This window comes from Vigna radiata, chromosome 2 (genome assembly GCF_000741045.1).
Source record: "Vigna radiata var. radiata cultivar VC1973A chromosome 2, Vradiata_ver6, whole genome shotgun sequence".
NCBI lineage: Eukaryota > Viridiplantae > Streptophyta > Magnoliopsida > Fabales > Fabaceae > Vigna > Vigna radiata.
The window spans coordinates 22217163-22231405 of NC_028352.1; the positions used below are offsets into that span (position 1 = coordinate 22217163).

Sequence of the window (14243 nt, forward strand, 5' to 3'; positions counted from 1 at the left end):
ATTTCTAGTTCCCGCCAATTCGAAAACCCTGTCTATCTATAACTTCACCTTATACGGAAAGAGAGAGCTGAATGATTGCTATGGCGGAGGAAGAAGAGAACGGGGTGTCGATTCAACTCGAATTCCCGAAGAGTCGGGTTAAGAAGATCATGACGCTGGACAAGGATGTGAAGAGAGTGAGTTCAGAAGCATTGTTCCTGGTGTCGCGCTCCACAGAGTTGTTCCTCCAATTTCTGGCTGAAAAATCTGCCAAAGTTGCTATCGAAAAGAAACGGAAGACCGTGAATCTGGAACACGTGAGAATGGCCGTTAAGAGGCACCAACCAACCAGGGATTTTCTCCTCGATGATCTTCCGCCTCCGTCTGAGCCCGCCAAGCCCGCCAAGCCCGATGGGCCTGCCAAGCCCGTGGTTCGGCCCAAACTTGATGAACCGCCATCTGGTACTCGTCGCATCGATCAGTTTTTCCGAAAGCCAGAGCCTCAAAACCCAACCCAAGCTCAATCGCCTGAAAATCCAGCCCAAGCTCAGTCGTCTGAAATTCCTGCCCAAGCTCAAGCGCCCGAAATACCTTCTCAAGCTCAATCGCCTGAAGTTCCTTCAGAACCTCAATCGCCCGAAGTTCCTTCTGAAACTCAATCGCCTAGAGTTCCTTCTGAATCTCAATCGCCTGAAGCTCCTTCTCAAACTCAATTGCCATTACCCGTAGATGAGTCTTAGGGTTATGTTTGTTTATACTCCCAATTAAGATTTTGTATCCGATCATAATCAGGTATAACATTTATCATTTAACAATGCGAAAGAGGGATTATAATTATTTATGTATGAAGATTGTTTGGTTATTGATATAGTTTTTGTTTGTATTCTTGACTTGAAATATATATTTTGTGTGGTCGAACAGCGCTAAAAAATTCTTCTGACGTCGTATCTAAACAGGTCCTTGGCAACTTTGCTTTGGTTTGCTTGTTTGTAGTTGGCAAAGATTATATAACGACTTTGTAAGGGAGCAGTTATACCTTTCAGTACACGTTGAATGAGAATTTTTTACACTGTGAAATCATGTTCAATGTGTTGCAACGTGAATACAAGAACAGTTATAATTATTCAAATTCGTGAGATTATTTTGTGATTAAAGTACATCTACATCAAGAAATGCATCTTGCTATCTTGGTGCTGAAACAGGAACACACGATGCAAAAATTGCAAGTGAAACAATGAGACGGCAATTTAAGATTAGGAATCCAAGTACATTAAAATCTCCATGCTTATTTTTTTGCAGGTCCACAATAGTGTTCTTGGAAAGGAAGGTTTCTGAAGCAATTTCAGTAAAAATCTAGGTTTATGACAAAGAAAGTAAGGGGAAAATGGTATATAGTGTGTTGACACTGCAGATGATGCCTCATCGCATTTGAGAGGTAAAAGCAGGGTCGCCAAAAATCTTTTTCCTTAGGGCATTGCTTCCATCCTTAATGAAGGACACGCCTTGATTTCCTGAGTTTATGGTGTTGGGTGGCAGCTGATGGATTCCCATAGAAAGCCTTTTGTTCATGATCACAGAACTGTCTAAAGCTCCATTCAAGCTTCTACTTGGAAGACGTCTGCTGCTGGTGCTGGGTCTTGACGTATAAGTATTTTCTCGCTCAACTACTTGGATTTGAATCCTCTTTTTTTCCCAGGGCTGAAAACCAAACACGAAAAATGAGGTAGGGATAAGGTTGTTAGGACATAGCAATTCACGTGGCAAGAACCTTTTCACAAACAAATTAATTTCAACAAAATTTGATATTCAAACTGATGTATGAAGCTGTCTGTACTGTATTATCGAACACCCACCTGCTGTCTTTTCATATCCTCCTCTTTTTCTCGTCGTAGTACATTATATTCTTCCAATATAGCCATCAGAGGTACCTACGTAGATATCATTTGTTTATGCTGTTATCAAATCAACAAACCACAGCATCATACTATTAAAGGGAGTTCACAAATGCTGGACCAAGAGTAAAGAAATTGATACATTCTCCGGCTTCTGAAAACGTTTCAGGTCAACATAAATAAAGCTAGTAGTCTAGCAGTTTGCTGCATGATTTGACTCTTGCTTAAGTTTTCTTTTATCATTTTTTTTCTGGAGTTGCTAACTCTGCTATATAAGATGGTTTATGGTGTTACTTGTTTGACTGAGTTTGCAACGTGGCACATTTCATAATAGAAGATGCTAGAATTTCATCATTGCTCCTATCTTAAGAATTTGACAACTATATATGCTAGAATTTAACATTGGCTTTATAAGGAAGAGGTTCCCATTTGTATCCGTATGTTAAGTGTTTTTAATAAAGGAAAGTTCGATCTTCAATATTAAATGGCTTGATTATATGATAAAAGCAAATTGTTCATAGAATGGCACCTGCAAGTTTTCTCTATTTTAATACTTGATATCAATCAGTTTATCTGAGGCACTAACAGTGTCTACGACTATAACATCAAGAAATATATTATGATGAGATTCATTATGCATATTTATTTAGCCTCGCATAAATGCTGGATGTTTTCTGAATATTCAAAATCTCACTTCTTCTCTTATAAGAATTATCTAGACTGTTTCTTCTATACCTTTTGAGCATAAATATTCTGAGTGTTGCTGAGTGTAAGATATCTTACCTGATCATACAAGAAAACTTTGTTTCTTTCTTCTTCCCAACTTCTGGTCATTTTTATTAGCATATCTACCAAAGCTGGAAATTTCAATCATGGTATGTAAGTACATGTGGGTTTGCAGCCGGTTGATCTAAATTATCTGTTTTAATCATACATAGATGTACCTGGTATTCTGCTGACCATTATGCGGGCTCGTTCAGCACGTCTCAAGTTTTTGTGAGCTCCTCTACTGACTGAGTATCGATTCTCATCCTGATAGCACACTTGGATTGTGAAACATACTATTGATAGCTTAACCTTTAAACCTAGTTATGAAGATCGATTCAAATGAAAATTCTAACCCTGCTATATTCTTCTAGCCAGCGCTCTTCATCACGTGCCAGCATCCACTTCTCCACTTTCTCCATGATAGCCTTCCTGCTAGAAGCCTCTTCTTTTGCTCTAGATATCTGTTCATCCATGCTCAAGAGGAGATCAGAATGATCAATCTCCCCTGTGGAAAATGTAAGTGAATTTCAGGTCTGATGTTCTAAAATAAATAAGCATGTATAGTTTTTAAAAGGAAATAGGCACACATTACTTAGTTTCTTAGATTCACCTGAGTTTATGAGGTTAATGATATTGTTCATCTCTTCCCTTGAAGGAATCTCCACATGTGATTTCTTGCATATCAACTCCAGCTCCTCCTGCTTCTTCTGGAATAGCTCCTTCATTTTGCTTGCTTTTAGTTGATCCAGTCTCTTGACTTCAGCTTCAGTCTTGTAAAAAGTTACGGGTTTCTTAAACAATTGAGTTTCTGATATTTTGTGGATCATTTAAGTTAGATACCTACCTGCTGGACTATTTCTAGAGTAAGACTTCCCGGGTCTGTTACTTCTGCTGATGAGAGTGACAACAGATGGATTACATGAGAAAATGGGTGTCGCTCACTATATGGTGTGTCCATAAGGTTCCACAGATTTGAAAGTGCTTTGCCTAAATGGTGAAGCTGTAAAATATAATATATCAAAAATATGACAAACTAGTGAAATGGAAAATACAGAAATACTTGAAGCCTCCTTACGCAGTTATTTTACAGTAGCCAACCAACTGGATAGTACTCCAATAATATATCAAAAGTTTAATACTTTTATACCCCAGATGTCTCTTTTATTTATTTATTTTTGAAGGAAAAAAACTGTCACCACTATAGCCATTTGAGCTAACAGATGTTTTCAAGTTCCTTTAATAACAGAAAAGCTTTTCAAATTTAACAATGTTTACATAGAACACAAAAAATAGTACCTTGTCCAGTCGATTTTTCTTTTCTTCAAAGAGGGACTCCACTGTGATATTGAGTTTATCTAAGATAGTGTCACTTATATTTTTTGTTATTCCACACAAATCATTTAAGCTTGGGTGAACTTCCATGATGATTGCAGAAGAATCGTTTCCCAAGATCGTGGACAAGCTGTGTATCATGTCTATGTATTTCTCCACTTGCTGAAGTCTTTCATTCTTCAAATGAAATCACATGAAATTATTTGAAACGTCACAATTTTGAAGGATACCATCCCTCTCAATGATGGGTTAAAAACATAAATGGCGTCAGGTACCTTCTCGTTGTAGAGCCTTTGCAACTCATTCTGATACTCCTCAAGTCTTTTTAGTGAAAGATCATTCTCATTTACAATAATAGTTGACGGTTCCTTGTCTGAGTTACCAGCAATTTCTGCAGAAATTTTTTGAATTTGACCTTGCACAGCTCGGAACTGGTTTAGCCTCTCTTCTTTCCTCAACCGCATTTCTTGGAGTGCTGGGGTGATTGAATCTAGCTGCTCTTTCAGTGAACCTGCTCTTTTCTCCGGCTGTTCAGTTAGTACTGCCATCAGTCCATACTGATTCATGATGTCTTGTGGAAAGCATAAATTTTATCACGGAAGTCACATTTAAGAAAATTCTCTTGCAAATGTTATTTTTTCGTCCTAAAGCTCGGTTCAACAACTTATCTATTTTCTAATATATTTTTCAAATTTATGTCATAATAGAAGATGGTGTCGAATTTGAACAGTGAGAAGTACTTAAAAGCATAAATGTTATTCGATCAATAATTTTTAACTGACACTAATTAACTAGGACATGTTCATTTTAGATGGTGTCAAATAGGATCCTATTTGCTTATCATTGCTGTTAGTTGTGATTGTTTAACCACCAACTGCAGATTATTGAAAGGAATAAATACCCGTCCAGGTAGAGATCGTTCACCAAGGGACAAAAGAAGGTGAGTAAATTCAGCCTCTGCCTCGGCCACTTCCTGATGCAGACAAGCTCTGGATATATTGGCCCTATCAACTTTTCTTCTGTAAACCTCAAGGCACTCCTGCTCCAAATCCAGAAGAACCTTCTCCCTTTCGAACTTATCTTCTCCAACTTCATCCCATATAATCTAAATTCATTCAGGATAAGAAGAACATGAAATGTAACAGGAGTTATCAAAACACATACATAATACATGTGAAAAAAATAAGCCTCTTGCCTGCAGTTCCTGTAACAGGAACCCACACGAAGTCTCCAGCAATGTGGAACTTCTCATTCCAATTGGTGTCTGGAATGAACCCATTTGATCTGAATATACCTTTCAGTATAGATCAAACAAGTTAGACTACTGAGGAGAGAGAGTCCTGGATAATAAACTGAATGAAGAAGCAAAATTCATGAATGTTGAGAAAGAAGTTTTGGTGTGAGTGGGGGTAGTATTTGCATTTGGTATTAGTTTTTGCTTAAAAGACAAGGATGGCAGAAGTGGGTAATGTAAGCTTTGGGTTCAAGAATCAACCAGTCATTTGATCCTTCAGGCTTTAACTTTTCCCCTCCTCCTCCCTCTTTTATTCTTATTATTTTTCAATTGTATTACATTACATATGTCTCTGTCTTTTAAACCTAAAATTGATGGACTTCCTTATTCAGTGATGTCAGATGTGAAATGTGTTTTGCACCAGGCTCCGTCAAGTGTAGCACTTTTTATATTTCAGGACTTGATTCCTACGTTATCTTTCACAAATATATGATGCTGATCTTGATTGGGATAGATAAGTTTGAAATAATTATTTTTTCCTTTTGTAATGGATTTAAAGTTGATTGTTTTTCTTGCAAGCTTCCAGAAGTGAGATTGAATTTAGTACGCCATCAATATCACGTATATTGTGAGTTCTAATAAAAACTCTGAATAAAACGTTCTACCCATTCAGCAACAAAGTAAAGCTGAGTTGTGTCTTGTCAAGGACGAAAGGCGGCATAAAGATGAAATTATTAAACGAGAATATTGCATTCATGAATTTTACAATACACCCTTTAAGATTCGTCATCCTTTGAATTACTCTTGATCAAATTAAGGGAGAAAAAATATATTAAATAATGCATTTTCAGCACACTTTTTGTTATTTGTTAAGATTATTACAAATTATTTAAATTTATGGTTCTTACTCTTTTATATAACAAGTCTTACGATTTCAAAATCTTCAGCCAAGTTTAATTACTAATAAAAATATATATTAAAATGGGTTTTCTAAAGAGTATATTATTAACATGTTTAGATCATAAAACATAGAAGCCACCTGCCACATAATTGAATAATTGGTGAATTTCATTTGAAGAAGCACCGAACTTTAGTCACATTATTTTCTTGAAAATATTGTTATGATAATCTGCATGTACCAATGAACACAAATATGGTTACCTTCTCAATCATTGTATAGTGACAACATTATTTCACGAATAATACCATATATCAATTGTCTTTTACCCAAAAATAAGGTTTGCTTTAACACACTGATGGCCTAATAAAGAAACAAATAAGAGTACAAATCATTATGATGTCGTTTAAGCAATATCATTTTTGCATGCGACGGCTGCGCGTATACATGTGTTATACACATTACACATTGACCTATGTATAGTATAAACCTGTGAACAATTCTTTGCATATTGCAGAGATTTGTTGGTGTTTCTTTTTCATTTCTGTTATACATATAAATACGATTAACTAAAGATTCTGATTGTTGAGTTCTTTTTGGGTAATACTAAAGAATCTTTATTGTTACAGAGATTTCCTTTTAAGTGATTTATTTAATCCCTGCTAAAAAGGGTACAAGAAAATGAAAAGGTGAAAGAAACATAATATTCCTACTAAGTCCTTGGTTTAGCATTAAGCAGGTAAAAAGGAAATGTTTAGCATCACAATTCACAACACATGTATCCAAAAGACACATCAAGGTCTAAAAATTGGGTTTTATATTTTAATTTAAATTGATTTTCTGATTGGTGGAATGTGTACTTTTCTGAAATACTTACACTTGAGAACATATCAGAAACACTAAGTTGCTGGTAAATGATAATGACTGAAATCTCCCATGTACTGGTAGCTATAGCTAAGCTGAATTTTACGCTACACTTTGGTTCCACTTCATCAAACATGGGAACACAGCAATCATTAACACCTCATTCTCTTACCCTTTTTGTTTTTTCTTTTTAATTTACATATATTATTTACGAACACAATGTTTGACTCAGATAAAATTTCTAGAAATAACAAAATACTATTGTAAACATTAATCATAGTGTGAAGGTTAAACACATTGATAAAGATTTATAAATTTGAAATTTTAAGATTCATCAATTATTGGTAAAGAGTCTTGATACCAGAAGATACTGCTATATTTTTGCAGAATTAAGAACTCAGAAAAAATCGTTTTTATAATAAGGGTCAAAGAAAAAATCACTCATTGTCTTGGAGGATAGTATTATTTAGGGAAAGAGATGTTATAGCTAATCAAATAACCTGTTGACTAGGCTGTCAGCAGTTTGAAGATATGTTTCCCTTGATCAGTATACAGTTCGTGTTATCAAAACTAAAATAAGCTTCTTAACTATAAGAAAATAAACAAATATTTTATAAAAATGATGTGTATATTTTTTAGGATATTCCAGAAATTATATATATTAAAATGGGTGAATTTTATAATAATCTTTTTCAAATTTATATTAAATTATTTCAAATAATTAAACTTACCATTTATGACATTTAATTCTATCAAAATCCACTTGGAAAAACTTTGTATATCGGCAAAAGTGCATTAATTATGCTTTTGTTTAGCTTCAAGTTGGATTTTTTAAATCACGTTGAAATATCAGTAGAAATATATTAGTTTTGACTCCAAAGTCTATTCTGAATTAAAACAATTTAGAATTACTTGTGCTGAGTAAAAAGAAAAAAATACAGAATTTTCTCATTGAATTCCTTTCATAATAAAAATATTCAAAAACAAATGACATCGTTTCAACATTAACTTTAACTGGAATCACCGTTTTAAAATTTTATTAAGAATCAATTTTGTTTACACACTCTAACATGTCTTTCTTCATGTGAAATTATTGTAAACATTTCCAGAATACCAGAATAAGAAATGACCTGTGGGCACAACGATAAGGAGGAGCTCTTGAAGAATTGGCAGCGAGGTACGACAAAACTCTAAAACTGTAGCTTTAGAATGTAATGAACTTGTTTGACTGATTGATTCAATTGATAGATAACCATAATCTAGGGTTCCAATCACTAATTAGTCAAAACTTCAAAGAGAAAATCTCGAACAATCAATGTAAAGATTCAAATCTTTCCCGAAATGTGCAAAATTCTTTAGCACTTCTAATCACTCATTAGTCAAGAAGTAGTGTTCATCTTGATTTCGAGCTATAATGTGAGGAATGATGAGAATAAATTACTAGTTAATGGTCACAGATTAAAAAGTAAAGGGATTCATTACGCAAGTGAACAGGGATGGATGTACACAAACTATGCTTCGGTGAAAGAGAATATCTTGGAACGTATCTCACCATAACCAATTGAATCACTTCTCAACAAAGAAGATTGTAAGAAGGCATGTCTTCAATCCGTAGAACATCATCCATCAGCAACTCTTTCTCTAGTTGAACTCGCGTGGATTTCAGTACATCCTGCAATAATAACAGAAACCCCTTTGATTATAGTAATAACATATTGCATTTTACTGTTGATTATTCAAAAACTATACTTTCTTCTATAGATTAACAAGTGCATCATTGGGACTTACATTAAATTCCATGTATGTAGCATTTTTCTCCTGCCATTGTTTGTCCATAACAACGAATGCCACGCAATAAAGCAGGTCAAAGGCCCATTCATTCTCTGCAGATGTATGATAACAGTTTGAACTTTGGGGTAAATACCATAACAGACCAGATAATATCTCAGAACAGTTGCTGATTCTAACCTGAAAGCATTTGTAGAAAAACTGCTCTTACAAAAGTCCTTGGTTTGGCTGCAAGTGAAGAAACAGTTTGGTATTAGAGATATTGTTATAATAATTAAGATGGCAATTTCTATTTAGTTTAGTTTCCTTGGAGACTTAGGCCACAAGACTCGTGTAACTAACTGGGTGAGTGTTACTATATCAAGTCAAGAACTACATCTAGGTTCAAAATGCTTTGATCACGTACTGGCATCAAGATCCAGCATTTGCATAATCATAAATGTGATATTAACGCCAGCAACAGCAAATGGATACTCCCAAACAGCTTCTTTTCCTCCTTGCCTCTTCAATAGGCGCTGAAAAGAAGTCTGCAACATGTAGAGGGACACAAGAGCATTAGCAAATAAATCGGTTTTTGGCAGAAGTTGGGCAAAAACTCTTTCATGATGCGGAGTATTGTTTATTTGGGAGTCTAAGATTGAAATGGTGTCACCAAGAGTAACTCAGAATCTTACTGAGAATGTCTTTGCAAAGAAAAGTAGGTTCTCCAATGAAATGAAACCAGCTCCTCTGTTCACAAAATTGGTCCAAAAGAAATGAACTTGTCAAGAGCGAAAACAGCACAAAAACATAAAAAAAAGGGGTGATAACTTGACAAGGCAAATATAACCTGAAATCAGTAGACGGATCTCTACCCTGCCATCCCATTTCTTTCCATTGATCAGAAATCAAGCTTTGAAGCTCCTGTCCAGGGAATGAAGCAGACCACAGAGCTCTCAACGCTTCCTGTTCTTGAAAGAATTTGTGGATGAGTATCTTGCAGAAGAAGGCTAAAAATATGTGAATAAGTAAAATTTCACTAATGATTAATTTGGCTTGGACCATCAATTTCAGATGTCAATTTGCTGGTATAAATTTCACAGAAAATAGGATTGCAGCAAGTTCGTCAGCAATAAATGCTTACACCAATGCAAAGTAAAATAATACAACTACTTATACCTGGTGATCAAGCTTGGAACCATCAAAGTAAACTTTCATTCTGCGCTGTAGTCTTCTTAGCCTTTCCTCCTACAAAATTTTTTACAGATTGATGCTTAATGAATTACTTTTTCATTTTTATTTTCTTGTTTTCTTCACTGCTCTCTCTGTCTTCAATGAATTCATGATAAGAAAATATAAAAGAGAAAAAAAATATTGAACCATTTATGACAAAAAAAAAAAAGAACACTAGACAGAGACACCGAGGCACAAATGTCCAATGCATTTTCAACAATTGTTTGTGAATTATTCTCAAAAACCAAAAACTAAGATTTCAATAACTCGACATTCTAGTTATGATCAAATTTTTAAATTACCTTTGAAAATTATTAACAGTTTGTTTGTTCCAATGTTTCCTGTTATTCTCAAATTGTCTTGAAAAATATTTTCACAAAACACCATAAGCTGTGTCATTGACACAGTTGCACATTTGTAAATTACATATGAAAAGGGTCAATATGCAAATAGTTCAACTTCTTGAACTCATAAAGAAACACAATTTGGTAAAAAACCAACTTGGATAACTTCAATCATAACATAGGAAGAGTGGATTTCTAATTTGAATGAACATTTACATCAGCAGAAAGCTAGCATTCAAGCTTGTCCAGTGACAAAACAGAAAACAGGTTCAATTAAATCTAACAATGCCCTGACTAGGAGAGTAATTTTGTAGAGGAATGTGACTCATAAACTTACAGTGAACTAATCCAGAAACTCAAAGAAAAGCTTTAAAATGACACATCAGTTATAACCAGTGAATGAGATAAAACAGCAGAGTCTACATTACAAACCACCAACCTGTAAGGGGGTCAAACTGATGCAGATTCGTTGACAGTTTCCCTTTCGCTTGAAGCAAACACAAGTGAGTCCTTTACCAATCCATGCAGGGGAGCCACACGTTGCATTATCTGTATACAACCAATCAGGAGACTTCCCCATTCAACCCTTTTTTTCTTTTAACCTTTCTCAAACAATGTCACTAGACACTTGGTTGAGGAAAGGAACTAAAAAGATCTTAACTTTATCCTTTTTTTTATCACAAGTTGAAGAGGCAGCCCATGACCAAATCAAATGAACTAATCAATCAGACAGAGATGTGGCAGAATGTTGTGTTTTGGGTGGAACCAAACCATATAACTTTGGAGGGGACATAATCAATGGGAGTTGCGTATGGTGAAGAAGAAGGAGTGGTAATTTGAATAGTGTGCATTGTCGTCTATTGCCCCGACCAACTAAAAAGCAAAATGACTTAGACAAACCGTGAGCTGTGATGTTGGGCCTACAGGGCCCTATACGACCACGTGGGAAGATCAAGATTCATTACATAGTCATACATTTTATTATCCTATCCATGTGACCAATAAAATAATTTTTTTTTTTGTTTTCCTTTTGTCTTTGGCCTATAATGTTTCTTTTTTCTGTGTTTGTAATTGTGACCGGTTATTAGTTCAGTTCTTCTCGAGGTTTGGTAACTTCCCACTCCCACCATTCCCACTATCTTGTTTGTTACATCAGATCAGACCTCACTCACTGTAACAACTAACAACTCCATAGCAATCCTAAATCATATCCTATGTAGTTTGGTTTAACTAGTTTCACACATGTTCCTCTTTTAGTGGACCCTCACGATTATTTACGTCACGAAACAAACAAACACTGTCTGCTTCAAAACACCGATTCTGTTCAGAATTTCATTTATTACCAACTCTTTATATTAATTTCCTTTTTTGGTTTGGTAACATTGGATTCTTCAAAGTGTGGAGACATTGTATTTTTATTATTATTATTATTATTCTTTAATCTCAAAACCCAATGTTATCCACAATGCATGGCTCCTAACTTACATGGTTAATCCGAAAATGAAATTATAATACATCACAGAATTTAAAATTTAAGTTTTACTGCAGTACTACTCCATTTATTAGTGAGATAAAACTCTAATGACGTATTAAATAATAGAATAAAAACAGTACTGAAGCTGCATGGAGGAGTTTTTGTTAGAGAATGATACTAAGGCAAACAGAATCAAATCATACATTGAAATATAATATGAAACAATAGGAAATGAGAAGAACCTGAAGTCTGAGAAAGGGAGGAAGAAGAAGAAGCACAGATGGGAATGAAGGTGGCATTGAAGCTAAGGAGACCCATATTATGTGATTCTTGGTAGTGAACCTAATGTAACAATGGTCTGGTTTCTGGGATCTGCAAAATGGTATTGATTTGGATGATGGTGGTACTCTAGTACTTGTTCTATGAAGTAAGAACAAAAGTGTTCTTGTATTACACTACCCTGTCTTTTTCGAACTGGACTTTGTCTCTTCTGCCTCTCCTTTTACCAAATTAGACATTAGTCATTTGCCCTATTCACACACTGTGTTCCAACTTTTTAATCTTTTTTATTTTCTCTAAATATTTTATATCTGTAGACCCAAGAAAAAGATTAATATCTTAATCTAAACTTATCTAAATAATATTTGTATAGAGAAATTCAACTAGATGTAATTATCTACCATACACATACACTTTAATATAGAGAATAAAGTTAAAAGATAACATGACAAGGTGCAAAACTAACACGAGGGAGATTAAAAAGTTTGTTATATTGATGTTTTGGGATGTACAACCTGATATTTCAGGTTAATACTGTTTTTATTAAAGAAAACATAACTAAAAAGAAAAGATTAAGAGAATATTTAGTAAGATGAATAAAACATGTTTTAATATTATTATATTAATTTTCAGTTTAAAGTTTATTAAGTTATAAAATCTTTTTAGATAGCATGGCTAAAGAAGGATCAAAATACAAATGTTAATTACTTTTTCAAGAAAGTATTTATTTAAAGTATAAATAATATACTTATATGTATTTTTAACATATTTGAAAACCAGAAGTATATATTTTTCTTTAAACACTCAATACCATTTCAGGTTTTATTTTTTGCGTGCAGGAGTGGTCGTTATCAGTAGAAAAAAAACATCTTTTGACAAACATTGTTTTTATTTTTTAACACTACTTACAATGGCATTATAGATAATGAGCTGTGAACATTCGTACTCTACTCACTCTTATCAATATTGTATTAATGTCTAAGTTCAAATGACTGGGAAGCACAACTTCAAGAGACACCAGACATATTATTCCAGGGAGAATTTGTGTTAACGAATATCGTTGCATGTACATGAACATAATTGTCATGGGTGTCTTGTCTTTTAAGATAAAAATATACGGTATTTAAATAAAATATATATACTTAATTTGTTAAACAGTGATTAAGAAATTAATATAATTCACATTGTTATTAATATATTGTGAAATGATATATTATGAATATTATACCATATGCTATTTTATTAAATAAATAATATCATATATATATATATATATATATATATATATATTAATATGTAATATTATTTTATTATACTCAAATGATACACTAATAATAATTATAAATTGTGTAAGAATGATTATCAACTTCTAAATTAATATTTTTCTAAAAAATATAATTTAGAAACTAACAACTATAAAAAACTAAAAAATTGTCACACAAAAATATATGTTACAAAAACAAAATACATTATTTTGTTTTATGTTTCTCAATGATTTTTAAAATAGCAATAGAACAATTATATTACTTTTAAATTTAATATTATTTATAACTATTACTTAGTTATTTCTAAAAAACATATTACCATGTGAGTTGATACTTATGGTCATTTCACTGGTAGAATATATTTTAAGATAGTATATGTAATTGTTATTTTACATAATTTTATAATAATCAATATCTTTAATAGAGTATTAAAATAATAGTTTGTTAAATATATGTTGAGTATATTAATCTATAATTTAAAGAGTTTTTCTTTTTCACTTTATGAATCTCATCGTATATATGTTATATTCTAAATCAGACGTGTTAGTGTACATTATCAATGAAATTAAAATAATTATAGATTCTATTTATTCCAGTAATTAAAAATAAATTAAATATATAAACACTCTATCATGAGTTTATTTTGGGTTATAACTTTAGTTTTATGTTATATCTATTACTTTTAAGGTGACAAATACAACTCTCTTTTTTTTTTTCACTATTTTTTTGTTTTAAGTTATAATTTTGTTATTGGTAATTTAATTTTTTAATATGGACATTAGTAGGTTCGGCCCAATCGATCAATTACTTTACAACTTATAGTAGTTATTGGGCCGGAACTTGGTTCAGCCCATAATCAAGCGGACAAGTTCTGATTCAGTTATCCATTATATATAAAGCGATTCAGCACTAAG

The 14243-nt window shown here is 33.2% G+C and overlaps 3 protein-coding genes and 1 long non-coding RNA gene across 5 annotated transcripts; 2 read left to right on the forward strand and 2 right to left on the reverse strand.

Annotated features, from left to right (window-relative positions):
- The first annotated feature begins 43 nt into the window (after positions 1 to 43).
- Positions 44 to 1395, forward strand: LOC106756506 (IgA FC receptor). Of its 2 annotated transcripts, XR_001375480.2 has the most exons (2): positions 44 to 771; positions 1279 to 1395. XR_001375480.2 is itself a non-coding variant. In XM_014638967.2 (1 exon), the coding sequence occupies exon 1, from the start codon at positions 72 to 74 to the stop codon at positions 717 to 719; it is 648 nt and encodes a 215-aa protein (XP_014494453.2). In that variant the 5' UTR covers positions 44 to 71; the 3' UTR covers positions 720 to 1056. The 2 variants fall into 2 exon arrangements, 1 of the variants encoding a protein (XP_014494453.2); XM_014638967.2 differs by lacking the exon at positions 1279 to 1395 and having other exon boundaries at positions 44 to 1056.
- Positions 1200 to 5708, reverse strand: LOC106756505 (65-kDa microtubule-associated protein 8). The gene is made up of 11 exons (XM_014638966.2): positions 5167 to 5708; positions 4873 to 5076; positions 4247 to 4498; positions 3936 to 4148; positions 3484 to 3639; positions 3250 to 3409; positions 2993 to 3144; positions 2816 to 2903; positions 2655 to 2728; positions 1833 to 1907; positions 1200 to 1677 (listed from the first exon to the last, which is right to left on the reverse strand). Exons 1-11 carry the CDS (start codon positions 5248 to 5250, stop codon positions 1399 to 1401), a joined length of 1737 nt encoding a protein of 578 aa, XP_014494452.1. The 5' UTR covers positions 5251 to 5708; the 3' UTR covers positions 1200 to 1398.
- LOC111241300 lies at positions 1624 to 3407 on the forward strand. The gene is made up of 4 exons (XR_002667273.1): positions 1624 to 2040; positions 2810 to 2867; positions 3011 to 3155; positions 3295 to 3407. It is a non-coding gene; the product is annotated as an uncharacterized LOC111241300 (long non-coding RNA).
- A 2471-nt stretch (positions 5709 to 8179) lies between the features above and the next one.
- Positions 8180 to 11438, reverse strand: LOC106755693 (ELMO domain-containing protein A). The gene is made up of 8 exons (XM_022778811.1): positions 10751 to 11438; positions 9914 to 9982; positions 9585 to 9700; positions 9430 to 9484; positions 9162 to 9282; positions 8936 to 8983; positions 8756 to 8850; positions 8180 to 8639 (listed from the first exon to the last, which is right to left on the reverse strand). Exons 1-8 carry the CDS (start codon positions 10889 to 10891, stop codon positions 8541 to 8543), a joined length of 744 nt encoding a protein of 247 aa, XP_022634532.1. The 5' UTR covers positions 10892 to 11438; the 3' UTR covers positions 8180 to 8540.
- Between the last annotated feature and the right edge of the window lie 2805 nt (positions 11439 to 14243).

Excerpts from the sequence above, each read along its gene's own strand:
- LOC106756506 (XM_014638967.2), top strand. The coding sequence starts at position 72 with ATGATTGCTATGGCGGAGGAAGAAGAGAACGGGGTGTCGATTCAACTC.
- LOC106756505 (XM_014638966.2), bottom strand. The coding sequence starts at position 5,250 with ATGGGTTCATTCCAGACACCAATTGGAATGAGAAGTTCCACATTGCTG. Across the intron at positions 5,077-5,166 it reads TCCTGTTACAGGAACTGCAG|ATTATATGGGATGAAGTTGG; the intron begins GCAAGAGGCTTA and ends GAATGAATTTAG. Across the intron at positions 2,904-2,992 it reads GGCTAGAAGAATATAGCAGG|GATGAGAATCGATACTCAGT; the intron begins GTTAGAATTTTC and ends GTGTGCTATCAG.
- LOC106755693 (XM_022778811.1), bottom strand. The coding sequence starts at position 10,891 with ATGGGGAAGTCTCCTGATTGGTTGTATACAGATAATGCAACGTGTGGC. Across the intron at positions 9,283-9,429 it reads TCTTTGCAAAGACATTCTCA|ACTTCTTTTCAGCGCCTATT; the intron begins GTAAGATTCTGA and ends TACATGTTGCAG. Across the intron at positions 8,640-8,755 it reads CTACATACATGGAATTTAAT|GATGTACTGAAATCCACGCG; the intron begins GTAAGTCCCAAT and ends TTATTATTGCAG.